Below are 16339 nucleotides of genomic sequence, written 5' to 3' on the forward strand. Positions count from 1 at the left end.
ATAAAGGAGGGTAGTGCCCTAATGGGCGGTGGAAGAAGATTCCAGATCTTGGCCATGTCCATAATAAAGCTTCTTCCTCCCCAATTCATCCTCTTAAATCTGGGGACCACAGTTTTCTTGGCCCCCGAGGATCTGAGATTTCTAGTGGGTTCATACCAAATGGAAGCCTGCCTCAGAAACTCAGGGACGATGTCACGCAATGCCTGATAGGCTCAACAGAGAGCTTTAAATGTAATGTGATTGCTGACTGGCAGCCAGGGTAGTGTATGTAGTTTGAAAAAGGTCTATAACTAGTATACATAACATATAAACAAATAGTGATATTAGAACCCACTATATATAAATGATCATGAACCACTTTGTTGTACTTTTATTCAAAATTTATTATATTTGTTTGATTTTATAAAGAGTATATACTTTTTGTTTAAAAATTGAATTTTTTTGTATAGAAAGTAACTGATCAACAATAATTTATCATTGAAGGTGCAAAATATACATATGACAAGACATAAAATTAAACATAAGGAAGATGAATGAACATGATGTAGGCAAAGCGGTAGATACACACTACGCGCGTTTCGACTCGTTAGCCTTCATCAGGTGACCCGTCTTTGACTAAAAAACAGCTTAAGATGAGTGGACAGCTGGTTAGCTATTATAGCTAGTTGTATATTCAATCTCGTAGCCCTAGTGATATGGTAGGGGAAGTGCTGATGCAGACTAGGTATATGAGCGTATAATTTCCTTAAATGTATATTGATCACACCGTGAAAGATCTCATGAGTTCTGGAAGTCGATATGGTGCTAATAATGGAAAAGCACTTCTAATATCTTGGCGTTGAGGATGATAGTTCTTAAGGATTGGGCATCTAGAAGAAAAGCCAGATCGATTTTCATGTGGGAATTATAGAGTGATTTTTATGAGGATAAAGTGTGGTCGGTCGTCTGGCTTCTTCAAAGGCTTCGTTGATTAAGGCTCCCGGCGTCTTGTGTCGGAAAACCTGGGTAGTGTATGTATAGCCTGGGAGACTGAGTGAAATTTAGGAATACCAAGAAGTAAACTGGCTGCCACTGTTTGTAAAAGGTGTAAGTTATTCAGATACTGTTCTTGTAGTTTTAAGTGTAGGCCATTGCAATAATCCAGTTTAGAAAGGACTAACGCTGTAATGACAGTCTTTTTGTCATCAATTGGAAGGAAAGGACGTATAATTTGTGATCATACTCAAGGTGTGAAATGAGGATGAGACCATGCTGACCTGATTTCCACAATTCTGTTTATGGTCCCAATTCCTTTGGTCACAAGGCAGGGCCCCAGAGTGAGGTGTAATTGCCGAATAAGATAAAGCTGTCTTTCCTGAGTTCAGCTTAAGGCAGTGTGTTCTCATCCATTCACTGATTGTATTTCTGTAGCATTCCAAGATACTTTGGCAAAGATGGAAAGGAAAGCAAAAGCGTGCACACACATTGATTTATTTTTAACCATGTTCCGATTTAAAAGTCTGCTGCAGCACAATATCAATGTCATTTTAACAATACACTGCTTTTAATACCATGTCATAGATTTAATTTTTTTGCATTGAGTTGGTTTTGAAAACCCTCAGTATATGGAAAAAAATATTATGCACTTTTATAATTCTGTATCTATTGAACCAAACTGCGGATTCTTTGTGTTGATGATAAGAATCAAGATAAATGTAGAACTGATTTCAAATTCCGAAGCAGATAAGCCTGAAGGAAAAAGAGGGATGGGCTTATGGTGAAAGGAGATCAGCTCCCTCAGTCTCTTATAGGAGATGGTCGTGGAAGCTATGCTAATCGCCTCCTGTCAACACAGAATTGTAGAGCTATCCGACCCGTAGCTCCCAAAGAGAGAAACCTCCCTTCTCCCTCCTACCCAGGAGGAGACACCCTGCTCTCACCTAGACAGGAGACACGCTGCTGTCTTTGCTGACGAGCAGACCATGACCAGTGACTCTGAAATCACCGGCCCAAGGACACCGTACTCTCACCCACACAGAAGACACCATACTCATGCCCACCCACCAGTGAGCTGAGGAAATCCATTGGTGGTAGTCTTTGATCAGGACCAATATGTTTTTCCTACCTTGCACAGGTGCCCTGCAGCCAGGTCTCCAGGGACTTGAAGTGATATTTCATGTCTCCATATGAAGTGGACACGAAACGGTAGGAATCGAAGACTTGTACAGAACCCTTCTGCCAGCGAGCGCCCAGGGTTCGCTGTCCCTCGCCAAGCCAGATCTCCACGTGGACCATGTCGTGGATCTGTCTCTTTCCTACAGCAAGAGCATAAAAGAGACAAGACATGATGACTAGCACATATATTCACATGGGGTTAAAGTCATCTGTAGCTGTGTTATTTTTGCTTTCGTTTTGTGGCGCTTATGGGTGAACTCCTTACAAAACTCTGATATAGAATGAAATGTCTATGAGGTTAGGTGACGTGATCTCCAAGCTTCAAAGAGAAAATGGACAGTATATAACCTGAAATGCAAAGAGAAAAAGGTATATGAGCTCTACCCAGGGAATGGACATCTCAGACCAGAAGGACCTGGATGAGGTTTTTGGGAGAATAACATGATAGTTTAGTAAGAAGTAAAGATGATGCTCAGTTCTCACACTTCAGTCAAAACTAGAATTACTCTCTTTACGTTGCAAAGACTCCTGTTGAAGATTATAACAATGTAGTTTCACTTGAGCGAAACAGCACCTGTAAATTCACTATTTAATGTGTCTTCACTATACCAACCTTATGGTTATGTTATGTGAAATAAAAAATTCTGAACATTTGTTTAAATTAAAAAAAAAGAAGAGGGCAAAGAAATAAAAGGACAACTATTAAAGAAGAAAACTGAAAACTAAAGGACTAATCAACCAGCCCTGACAATGAAGCAGAGTTGTTTTCAGGTGGATATGCACATGCGATCACAAAATTCCATCATTCACATGGCAGTGACTTATATGGACTGAACCATTACCCAATGCAGTGTGCTTTCATTGATGGATGAGGAGTGTAAAGGACAGACCAATGGCAGACGGAGTCTGAGCCATAGGCCCTCTTTATATAGCTATATTGACATATATTTATGTCATTCAATACCTTTCTTTATCTAAAGATCAGGAAACATACTTAAGCCTGTCAGACCTTCTGACGAGATTTTAGAAAGAATTGTTACAGTCCAAATCTACCCCAAGAGTTTGTCATTTAGGGTATTCAATACAAAAACCCTTCCCTGGAAAGGTAATCTGTGAGATTTAATGTAACAAAATACTTGACTGCAAGCGTTAACATGGTGCAATAACAATCCACCATTAAAAGCCTTTTGACTTTCATATGTATTTTACATTGCAAGGAAGTAATGCCTTCTGCATTTATTGTAACTTTTCAGAATGAACAGACCATACCTATGGCATCTGGCATAATCGTTCCCAGTGCACCATCCAGGCCTATAGCTCACCGTAACCAACTCAAATCTACTGTACAGTGCAGAAGCTTTCCCACAAGGCAATCATCAGGCATGCAAAATTACAGCCGATAAAGCAAATACTAAAGCCTTATATCCCACTGCCGAGGACCTGAACCCGAATTATAGGCCTGGGCCTCAGATAAGGACCTATAACGAGGGTGAGGGCCTTTAACAACAAGTATAGCCAAAGACAAGAAGGATATAAGGCTATTAGAACATTCCATCCTCTAAGGGTAGAATGCTCTAAATTAAAAAGGGAGAAACATGAAGACAAAAATTGGAATGTTGGAGACCTGGGTTTATGCCAGTCATTATAAGCCCGGAGCTACTCCATTGCCTTCAATGGAATCTCAACATTCCAACGTTCTAATATTGTCCTTAAAGGGCTTGGCAATGATTCTCACAGTGCAAATCGTCTATCCTCATGGTTTGTTGAGGTCGATCGCCCAACACCAAAACCCTTAGCCACTATTGTATTGTGTGAGATTGTGTGTACTAAAATACCTGCGTACAGGCTTTAGCATTGTGTAATAACATTCCACTACAACACATTTTTCACAGTTAGCCTGTTAGGTCCGCTTGCTTTGTCATGATGTTTCCTTACATACTGATCACATCTAAAGAATCTAACATCATTTTTCCAAGGGAATCAATAAGGTTTATAGCCTCTAGCATTGGCTTGACACTATAGCGCACCAAACCTGGGAAGGCACCCTTGACTGCCAAAAGGGTCAGGGTAGATCTAACTCTGGAAAAAGGGTTCCCTTTTGTGTAACTGACTGAAGTGAAATATGACTTTGCCAGTTGGGAGGCTACGAAGATGCACTAAACACAGATGTTTGTACTCAAGAAACTATATAGGGATATGATTTAAAAGACTGAACACTATATTATATAAAAATGTCTAATTTTATTTTGTGCAATCAATTTGTAAGCATTCCATACAATCATCCATAGTATTTAAAAACTTATTGTGCACATGTTCACCATTGTTACACTTGCACAGGTAAATACATCTCTTTTTTCCAAATCTTTTAAAACAATTTAAAACCTGTTCATGGAAGCAATTCATGAAAGCAATTGGCAAAAAGTAATATCTTTCCAGACTATTCATAGAAACAATTCACAAAAAACAATTAGGCAAAAAAATACTGTTGACGCAGTTTCGGTGGTAATTGAGTTGGCTCACCCCACCTTCTTCAGGACACAATATTACTAAACACAATATCTAGGAATCAACAAAATCAGATTCAATATCCTATTCTCAAAACCTCACATTAGACATATTTACAAAACAGGCTCAATTGTATATTAGTGCAGATCATTTCTCCTAGCAGCTCATATCCACATTAACCTCTAAACTTACAATCTTACATATAAAGCAGGGGCAATAATGTCTCCCAATCAATTAGTCCACCTTAAATTAGGTATGATGAGTGTAAATGCATCTTACCCTTTGTACTAAAAGTCATGAAGAGATTTTGTATCTTATATTTTAAATACATTATGCTCCCTTTTCTGCTAGTACACTACTGTCGTTGTCATAACTTTTTTTAATAAGCAGCTCAGACCTACGGCATCGGATATACTTTTTCTCAGTGCACCCATCAGTTCCATAGCTTGTCATCGAAACCAACTCTGGCATACTGTTTTTAGCATACATTTTCTCAGAAGGCAATCATCAGCCACACCATCCTAAAATTACAAAGGTATACAAAGTTACACTTGGCTAATACCATCCCCCTAAGAAGGCCTACAAGGATTTTTACAGAGAAAATCTTCTGTATCCATGGTTTGCCCTAGGGGGTAGCTAACACCAAAACATTTGCCTAGTACAGTAATCTGTGAGATTCCATGTAACAAAATCCTTCTCTGAAGACTTACAAACAGAGCAATAACAATCCACCCTTTAATAGATTTCTTTTAACATACGCTTTTCACAATAAATATGTCAGGCCTACTGCCTTTATTGTAATATTGAACAGATCGAGCATCCTGGCTGCCCAATTGGCACCACACATGCAAGATCTGATTGACCCGATCAGTCAGGATTTATACCTGAACACAATTGCAGTGACAGGACTCTTCGGATGTGCCACCTGTTGGATAAAACTCAACGTACTCAGGTATCCATGTTGCTTCTTTTAATCGATACCGAGAAGGCATTCACCCGGGTTCACTGGCCGTATTTGCAACTGGTACTGCATTAATTTGGAGCGGGTGACTGCTTTTTGAAATGGGTAGATTGCATTTATACGGACCCACAGGCGTGGATTTGGGTTAACAGTGTAACATCTCGACAATTTAACATTCGAAAAGATACGCGACAGGGCTGCCCATTATCGCCCCTACTTTTTGCGTTATATATGGAGCCGTTTGCAGAGAGGGTACGTCAAAATCCGATAATATCTGGGTTCAGAATGTGATAGGGAGCATAAAATTTCATTATATGCAGATGATGTAGTTTTGTTTTTAACTCAGCCGGCAATCTCATTACCTCCCTTAATGGAGGAATTGGAGCTATCTAGTCTAGCATGGGGATTTAAAGTCAACATCCACAAAACACAGGCTCTGAGCCCGACCCTCCCTAAAGCAGAACAACAGGCCCTGACGCCACAGTTCCCATTTACATGGGAGATGGAAGGCGTCCAGTACTTGGGTCTGCAGTTGTTCCCCACCCTGGATAGGATGGGCCAAGTGAAATATTCTACTTTTCTGGCTAGGGTTAGGAACAAACTCTCGAATTGGAAGAGGCACATTCTGTCCTGGCTGGGCAGGCTGGTGTCCGTTAAAATGACTATTCTCCTGTGCATCCTGTATGTGGTGCAGCCGCTGCTGCTAAGACTGCCGCCCACTATGCTGACACAGATGCAACGCCTTATTGGCAATTTTGTCTGGGGAGGTAAGAAGGCGGGATTGGCTGGTCATTTGACATATCTGAAGCAGGAAGATGGGAGTCTGGGTGTCCTGTGTTTAGAGCGTTACTTCCAGGCGGCACAACTTAGATACATGCTCAAGTCCTACAAACGGGAGTCAGAGAAGCATTGGTGGTTATTTGACCGCTCGATAGCAGGCATACACATCTGGAAAGTTCAGTGGCTCCCCCAAAAGCATCAACCCAGCACAGTATATGTGTCTCCGGTCTTGAGTGCCACCCTGGGAGTGTGGGATAGGGTACAGGTGCCATACAGCCTTTTGACCCCTGTTTCTCCTCTGACCCCTTTTATAGGAAAATTGGGATTCCCACCGGCATACACGGGGAATGGTTATCTCCATTGGCAAGAGGCCAATTGTAAGCGCATTGGTGATCTCTTCTACGAGAACGGGTTGATGGAGTTCACTAGCTTCACCGAAGGCTTTGGGGTCCCTCAGAAGGCATACTGGCAATACCTGGCTCTTCGCCACTGGGAGATCCAGCCACAGATTCGCCCCCATGCAGTTCGCACTTTAACAAAGTTCGAGAAATGGTACATTATAAGAACGTCAGATAAACGGCTGCTGTCAGACATTTACACCTTTAAACACTTCCAGGCAGCATAGTAAATCTCCTGCGCAACATAGGTGGGAAGCGGAAATGGAGCGCAAGTTCTCTCCCAAAGAATGGCATGATATTAAAAAATAGAGCCAGAGCCTCCTCCTGCAGTACAACTGGTAAAGAGATGTTTTTAACCCTTTAATTGCTGCCGTCGGCCATTGGCTGACGGCAGCACTATCTCCCCAGTGCTGCCGTCGGCCAATGGCCGACGCGGCCCCGCCCGCGCACGGAAACGCCCGCACCGCGGCGGAATTACCGCCGAGGTTAACGGGTTAAAAATTGCACATTATTGGTATTACACACCGGCAAGAATATTCACATGGAAACCGGGAGGGAATGGGCAATGCTGGCATCAATGTGGCCAACCAGGCAGGCTCACTCATATTCTTTGGTCATGCCCAAAGATACAGGATTACTGGGAGGTAATTCTTTGAGAGATAGATGACATATACCACACTGATTTACCTAAACTCTCCATATACATACTTCTAGGGCTCCCCAATGCTCTGATGTATCCTCTTAGATCTTGCTGAGGAAGAGTATTTACTCTGGCTTTGGGAGCGGCCAAGCAGGCACTACTGGCCAGATGGGGCACGGCGGAGATACCCTCTCACCTAGACTGGCTATAAAAGCTATGGGAAATCCTGGGGATGGAGAAGATTATAGCTGGCCTCACACGTTCCCTCCCCAAATTTGACAAAACATGGGACACCACCATAGAATTCTTATCCACTGAATTCACAGAACTCACATGCCCGAGATACCTCAGAGTTCTCCGGCTCACTCAGCCCCCCCAAAGGACTAACGATAATAGCTGACCCTACCTGCCTGAGTCACTCATCCGACACCTTCCTGGCCCACCACACACACATAAAGGGAATAGACCTCACTTCCTTCTCTCCTCTCCTCTCTTCCACTTCCTTCTTTCTCTGCTTTTATGTCTAGTTAATACGGATGTATGACATCACAACGCATGCTTTTACCACGCATGCTTTTACATCGCAACTTTTACAACGCATGCCTTTACAACGCATAGTGTTTAGGGGTGCTGGATAGTGAATAGTTTAATTTACTATTCCAACTCCAGTCCCCGTGGATAGTAGGGAAGGTGTTGTATAGTAAATTAAATCTATTCCCTATCCTAGAGCGCCCCCCAGCACAATGCGTTGTAATGGTTTTCGTTGTGAAAGTTGCGATGTAAAAGCACTGCGTGGTAAAAGTTGCGTTGTAAAGGATGTTTCCCAGTTAATACAAATGATCCCCACCGGCCGGTGGATGTAGGTAGTCACTATTGTAATGCTTTTCTTTTCAAAATAATAAAAGATTTAAACCATAACATTAAACAGATCAGGCTATAGCCGTGATCATTGGCTTACCATCATAGCCAACGCAATCCAAAATGTAGGCCCAATCAAATCCTGTGCTCTAAAAAAACAACATGTGGTGGAGCCTAAGCCCTTCTCTCAGTAGTATTCTGAAAACAATATTTTGTTGATTGCATAAGGTCTGGCAACAGCTGTGCTGTCAAACCAGACCTAGAAATGGCATTGGGCAACGAAACGTTTAATGGTACATCTGGCGCATAATTTAATAAAACAATGTGCAAGCCCATGGGCACTGTCTAACAGAGCTATGAAGCAAATTCATTGTGTAAGACAGATGCCTTCATCATTGCAGTTTGAAAATGTTGGCAAACTTATCTGAGTGTATGTTGATCTCACGCCTTGGCAAGCAGTGCCCTAAGAAATCTTTATGGATAAAAGTGAAATGTCCCTTCAGGTGTCACTTCACTCCCACAGCTCTTTCTTGGTCCGCAGTTTTGTTTTTATCTTTTAATGGCCTTTTTCACTGCGTGTACCTCTGGCCTCTCAACAGCAGCAGGCACAGAGGTGCTTGTAGCACAGCCAGACTTGCCTAATCCAGGGGGAGATCCTGTTTATTATCACTTATGGTGGAAGAGTGACAACTCTTACCGCCCTATATTAGGCAAGCTTCTCAGTACAGACTACCCTACTGGTCACAGGGTGGAATATTCCCCCTAGCCCAGTTCCACAGCGTTGTCTATGTGTACATGGACCCCTATCCAGTTGTTCCCAATTTCTTTAGAACTTCTTCAGAGAAACAATAGACTGTCGACTAATTCCTAATGTTGCCAGCACAGAAAACATTTTAACAAGTGCAGGTTTTACAGCCTGTCCGACGGCCTAATGCATGCTGGATACTCCTCACCGCCGCTATCACCACCACTTTACCCTCCAGTACCACCACCACCACCATCAATCACCCAGCCCTCTCTCCACACAAGGAACTTTAGTAACACATACGGTTAGAGTAACACAATCATTCATCCCTGTCTGCCACTCGCCATATAGCATGGGATCCTGACATGAGGCAGAACCTTCAGCTTCATCAAATAATCAAATTAACCAATTTTTTTGTTTGATTTAATTATCATTAAGTGTCCAATTAAAACCGTTCCATAAAAAATGTTAAAAGATATACTCGTTAAGCATGGGCGGAAAATCCGTTTCGCTCGCGGATTTTGCGGATTTTCGGTAAATTCGTAATCCGCGAGATTCGCGAATCTCCCGCAAAATCCGCAAATCCGCGAGCAGCGGATTTTGCTCGCACTGTTCGCGTGAGTTCGCGGCTTCCCAGTACACTTCGCGCCCCGCGAATAAGTGCAAAATTGCAGAAATACGATCTTAGCAAAACTGAAACTACTTACCAGGTTCAAAAGTTCAGGCTCATCATTAGTAGCCATTTCCTGTAGTGCTTCCTGAGGGGCCCCTCCAGAGTTCAGTTGCCAGTTGCAACTATTATGTGACCCTGCTCTGAACCTCAGAATAGTTACACATATGCCACAAAGGTCCTGAATTACAGCTAAGGGAGACAAGCAGGAGCCAGGCTGGAAGTTCAAATCCATTAATCAGCCCCTAATTCATTATTGTCAGTTGGGGCAGGGCATGTGTTGTAACTAATTTTGCAACAATGAAAGCACTTAGCAAGTGCAAAAGATCACTAATCAGGAAGCACTAAGGAAGCAGGTGCCAGCTAAAAAAATATTCTGTGACACATTAATCAGCCCCAAATTAATTCAGGTCACTTGAGGCAGGGAAGGTGTGCTTGCGTTGCCACAATAATGTACACTGACTGGACAACCAGAGGGTGCTGTGATGAAACAGAGGGTGGCATGGGTGGGCCAGAGGGTGGCATGAGTAGTCAGAGAGTGGCAGTGGTGACAGAGAGTGGCAGTGATGAAGAAGAGTGTCCCAAACAGGCTGGACACGTAGAAACAACAAGTTCGCGAAACTTGCGACCCGACAGGTAAGTTCGCAATTTGCGACATTGTACAAAACGCTCGCGAACTGGCAGAAACCCGCGCAAACACAAAAAAAAAATCTGCAAATTCGCGAGAATTCGCGGATTTTGCGGATTGCGAGTTCGCAAATCCGCAAAATTCGCGAACGCGAGATTCGCAAAATTCGCCTAAAAAGCCCTTTTCAATGCTCTTTGCTCTTCAGGAGGCATGCCACCATCTTGGCATTTGCTTACCACACAAGTGTATTGCCTATTTTGGCTTCTGCCTGAAATCGAAGCCTAATTACATCAACCCATTTCCAAAGACCTGGCTTGTATCTCCTTCAAGTTCTTGCCAAACGAGGAGTCGTCTTCTGTGCCTCTTCAGCAGTAAGGGTTAAGGGCCAGATGTTGCAAGCCAAATTGCGATAGCAAACGCTGAAATTCTGCGAATTTCGGCGTTTGCGATCGCAATTCAGCTGTGTGCATTGTAGAAAGGCAAATACCTACACGGAAAATAAGGAATCGCTAAAATTGGGATTCCTTACTTTGCACAAGCATTTAGAGAATCGCAAATTGCGATTCCCTAAATGCTATGCTAGTAGGCATCGCAAATTGCGATATTGCCTTAAGGAATCGCAAATTGCCACCAACTGAAAGTTGGTGGTAATTTGCGATTTCCTTTAAAAAAGCCCTTTTTTGCTTTTTTTAAACTGCCATGTGGCACATCCATGCACCACATGTGCACACATGCACATTTCAGGGATGCAACAGGTGTCCCTTTGGAACCCTTGCACCCTTGAGATTGCGCACTAAATTTGCGAGTACCTATTGGATACTCGCAAATTGCGTGCGCATTTCCCATTCATTCCTGTGGGCCTCTAGGCCCATTGGAATGAATGGGAAGGTATTCCTTGATTGCGAATCGCAATTTGCAATTTGCAATTAAGGAATATTAAGGAATCACAAAAAATATTGCGATTCCTACCAACATGGCATTTTGCGAGTCCTTAATAGCAATTCCCTAAAAATCGCTATTAAGGACTCACTAAACTGCTTATACCTACATCTGGCCCTTATTCTACTCGCATTCTTCGTTCACTGTAGTCATATATGGTGAAGGTTTACTACTCCTGTGTTGTTCAATAGGGTACATTTGTTGCTGTAATAGTAGTGGGCTCACGTTCATCCAGCTAGAAGTCACTAGGCTAACAGGGATGGAGAGTGACATGATGCTCCTGCCATCATGCCTATGCCTGAAGAGAAGTGTGGCTCAATGGTTAGAGCAGCAGACCCTGATGCAGGAGTCTGGCTGGGACCAGGGTTCAATTCCCGCCTCGGTGGGTGTCGGGCTCAATTTCCTCAGACCTGATAATTCTCGCCTCAGTGCCTATTCTGATCATGAGCCCCACCCTGCACCTCTGGGCAATAGCTTGCTTAATCTCTACAACGGCCCCACCAACGCTGAGGATGCCTGACTTCACCTTGGGGGTGCCCAGGAGTGGGCTCCTCACAGGGAAAGGCCAGGAAGGGTTCCTCGGTGGTATTCGTACAAGCGCCGAGATGCCTACGGGTAGTCGTGCCCTATATAAGTGCGTCATTATTTATCTTGAGCTGACCTCAAGAGGCTTCCACTGCCCTGCTTTGTAAGGATTTAGAATGGCTTTGGGTGCTAATAATTTATTCCACTTGGTATGGCCTTACAACCCAAAAAAGTCTTGCTAATAATAAATAAATATAATCATTTAATTTGGATGGTAGTTATTTATTTCAAAACATTAAAATGCGTACTAAAATAGATGTTCATAAGCAGCGTACGTGTGTTTCGCATTGACAGGCCTGCGGGTGAGCTTTTTCAGGACCAAAAAATGTAGTGATATAGTCTCACAACAATATGGTACAGTTCCATGTTGCTTAATATTCAAGCATTTTTTGTCATGGAATCTTAGTGCTGTATTTATAATCAGAGGAACTTGTATGAAAAGGTCAATAGATGAGTGTGAGAAGTTGGTCTGGTATATGATGTTCACTACTCTAGTGAGCAACTTGAACCAGTCCAAACGACCCCTATGGTGATTGGTTGTAAGTCAACCTTATAGACCAGCTATCCTAATGGTAGCATGGACAAAAGCAGTCTTAGGCTAAACTCAAGAGGGCATGTGAAGCCAGCAGTTTTACCATATGCAATCCTTTTAATATCACATGAAAGGACACCACATAAGTTATATATTATAACATATATGTATTTATTGCTAGAATAATCCCCTGTACTCTTTATGAGGACAGAAGCACAAGCGTTAAACAAAGAACTTCATGTAACATACAAAAGTTGCACAAATATGGATAGGCCCTGGTGGCACTCAAACCATATACTAAAATAGTGGTATAAGACCCACGTGGCGAACAATGGTAAGGCCTAGGGCCTTCAGAATCGCTGGGGCTACACTGGACTAACAAAGGTTAGGTCGGGGAGGCCCACAGGATGCGGGTCCAGTGTCTATAGGCAACCACGTTTACCAATAGAAGTCAATGGTGCGTAAAAGTTAGAAAGTTGCCGTTTCGGAAGTCTTCCGACTGGACTAGAACTTAACCACTTAAAACTAGGACACTAGGGATGTAAATCTCTACAGGAGCACCGGAGTACCCTCGTTATCTCACCCACAGGAAGCGGGTGCATAGGTGTCAAAGTGCGTTGGGTTTCGTAGTGGAGTTCTATGGAGCCTTGATGAAAAGATGCTGCAGGCGACCATGAGGGAAGAGTCCGGTTGGATCCAAGGGTGGATCTAAGATGTAGAGTACCTGAAAGCAGAGGGGACAGAGTCTGGGTCACTAGCCAGTGACCAGGATGGAACCAGGAAGGAACCAGGCGATGTTGGGTTGCGATCAGGTGCTGTAGTGAAGTTTGTCTCCGCTGCCACGTGGACCAGGAAGTATCGACTGTGAGAAGGTGGCCTGATATGCAGTGCTCACTATTCTAGTGAACACTATGTATCAGTCCAGCAACCCTTATTGATGATTGGTTGTAAGTCAACCTTATAGACCAGCTATCCTAGTAGCGTGGATACGAGCAGTCTAAGGCTAAAGACTCGAGAGGGCGCGTTAAGCCAGCTGTTTACCACACATATACCCCTTTAATACCAAGTGAAAGGACACCACACAAGTGTTATGAAAATAAACAGTTATTTATTTAAAGATCACAACAGCCCTGTACTCTTTATGAGGACAGGGTACTAAGCACAAACCAAAACTCTTACAAAAATACTTAAGTTAGCACAGTATATACAAATGCCCGAGGGGCACGGAAAACCATATACTCTGAAAGTGGAATGCGAAATTCCTAGCAGGTAAGTACAGTACTAATAGCTTTTGGAATCGCTAGGACTTGACTAGGGAATCGTTAGATTATGTCTAGGAGGCCTAGGGGACTCGGGTGCAGTGTGTGCACTCTCACGCGAGATGCGGGACAAAAGTCTATGGTAGCTAGGAATTAGAAAGTTAGTGTTCTCGGGCGAACCCGACCTGGTAGGGAGAAAACGAAAGTAGATTCTGACCCTTGGATAGTGAGGCTATGCTGGGGCACCGAAATGCCGAAGTTACCTAGCCCAGGGGCTGCAGCTGCATAGGTCTGAAAAGACGTCGGGAATCCTCGTAGACGGACCAGGAGCCGGAAGAAAAGATGCTGGCCGGTGACCAGTGAAGAAAGTTCAGTCGGATCCAAGCCTGGATCTTGAAGATAGATGACACCTGAAAGCAGAGGGGACCAAGTTCGAGACTACTAGCCAGTAGTCAGTGGGCACCAGGAGGGCACCGGATGGTAGCCACCTCGACTAGGTGAGTGGGTGACGCTTGACTCGAAGATCTCACGGACCAGGAGGCGTTGTCGGCGACCAGGATGGAGGATCGAGCTGTCCCACGAAGATAGAAGCTGTCGGCGTCGCTGGACCCAGGATTGGGCAACAAAGCCTTGGCAAATTCAAGCCCACGCGGTGGACCTAAAATGGCGTCTGGAGTGGACCAGGAGGGTCCGGGGTGCCTCTCTTGAAGAAGGAAGCAAAGGCCAGCCTGGAGCAACCAGACCAGCAGTCGTGAAGTCGTTGGGCGTCGTTCAGAGGGCCACAAGCCAGCCGGCTAGTAGCCAAACAACGCGGTGCACAGCAAACAGCAGAAGGGCCCCACGCAGATCGTGGAGATGCAGGGGGGCTGATCTTGGGTGCTGGAGCTGCGCAGGGTCGGGGCTTCTCGGACCCCAAAGCACTCACCAGTGGAGGACACGGTGGGCTTGCAGTAAAGATGTCGTGCAGTCTTGGCGATCGTCGGTCCCTTGAGGTCTCGTCGCACTCACGGTTCTCAGCTGGGCTGTAGAGGTGAGTAGAGGTCAGAGGGGCCAGGGAAGCCGGGTCTCGTCGAGCTGGGTCGTCGGATTCGTGATGAAGGACTTGCAGCAGACCGCAGTGTTCTTTAGGATGGTGCCTGCGGATGCAGGGTGACTACTCCTTAGCCACAAGGGAGAATCTTGAAGAAGAAATCGTGAAGTCCTTTCGAAGAAAGTGGTATCTTGATTCCAAAGATGATCTAATTTTAACAGGGGGCCCGCTCCCATCTTTATACTAAAAAAGGGGGCTGACCCGGTGACTAGGTCCTGCCTATGGGTGGGACTAGGTGGGGGGTGGTTACACCCCTCAGCCATGCCGGACTTCCCCAGGCCAGGGGCTGGTGTGCCCCTGGAACTGGTTCAGACCGGCCTATGCGTAGTGAGCACCGGGGTGCCACTCAGCAGTCACCTTCCTGTAAAGCCCTGCCTACCCAGGATACACAAAACCATGTCTGGGACGGTGCTAGCACCGCCCCTGACAGGAAACCCTTTGTCCAGGCTCCCCTCGCTGGAAGGACTCCCAGCTGCAGGGGGTCAGACTCGTGTCTGTGGTGGCAGCATCCATTTTGTGGAGCTGAGGCTTCAGTTAACTTTAACCGGGGTTCACAGTTACATACATGTCGTGTCCCTCTAGAAGGGTGGAATGCTAACCCCGTCGCCAGAATTGGCGAGGGGTTAGTATTCCAATTCGTATGACACCTTACTCGACATGTTTTGATAAAGCAATACCAAAGATAGCATTTAACCGCGAGGATTATAATGCACTTAAGAGTATATGGTATGCGATATCATGGAGCAGCTATTAGGACTTGATTCCGCAAGCTGCAGACAGGCTCAGCTCATGCCAGAGCACCATCTCACACGATTCCAAGCACTCTGCCTTCAGGATTGTCAAGGCCTGCCATAGGAGTGACTGATAGGAATCTGTGTGTCCATGTTAGGGTTAGGTATAGGTATACTACACCTACAGCAAAGGGTGATTACACGACTTTGCCCCAGCTGTCATGCAGCCAGTTGTGTCAAATTTAGGAGGCCAGCCAGGGGTGGCACAATACATGCTGCAGCCCCTGGCAGCCCTGGGTACACCTATGCCCTGAGTTACAGGGTCTGATAGGGTGGCCCAGTACCAATTGGAAATGTACCTAGGGTACATGGAATCCATTTTAAAGAGAGAGCAGTAGGCCTGGGGTCCTGATTGGCAGGGTCCCAGGTCGACTATGTCCAAAACCAGCTAAAACACAGGGCAAAAAGTTGGGGGCAACCATAGTCAGGATGTACCTTCCTACACAACCCCCCCCCAAACGAAAGGAGATAAGGCTATCCTTGTCCAGGTAAGCCTCTATTACCTAAGTGGCCATATAAGGAAGGACCAGCTCTGGCTTGGTTTCCCCCTGTGTCATGGTCCACTAGGCAACCCCTCACCCTAAGGGTATCTGAGGGTCTCCACCATAGGGAATCTCTGTCTCTGGTGTGTCTTGGGAAAGAAGAAGGCTGATGCTGGGATGGAGTACTGAAGTGAGGCTCCTCTACCTTTGGGCTCAACTTCCTCCAATCACCATCCATCATATGTGCCTTTCTTTCTTTAGCTGAGATGCACTGAGCTCTCAGGGTCAGCCTCTGGCTACCTAAAGCTGGAGGCTGGGTCCC

General features: G+C 44.8%; 1 protein-coding gene across 1 annotated transcript in view; it reads right to left on the minus strand.

The window, feature by feature from the left end:
• The window catches only part of LOC147666425 (uncharacterized), a gene marked incomplete at both ends in the record, with an annotated part of 289714 nt that overhangs the window by 236130 nt on the left and 37245 nt on the right, over positions 1-16339 (minus strand). The window contains one exon of the mRNA XM_086949071.1: positions 2105-2294. Within this exon, the coding sequence (XP_086805197.1) occupies positions 2105-2294 (190 nt within the window). The remainder of the gene's footprint in view (positions 1-2104; positions 2295-16339) is intronic.

This window comes from Lissotriton vulgaris, unplaced genomic scaffold, assembly GCF_964263255.1.
Source record: "Lissotriton vulgaris unplaced genomic scaffold, aLisVul1.2 SCAFFOLD_2341, whole genome shotgun sequence".
NCBI lineage: Eukaryota > Metazoa > Chordata > Amphibia > Caudata > Salamandridae > Lissotriton > Lissotriton vulgaris.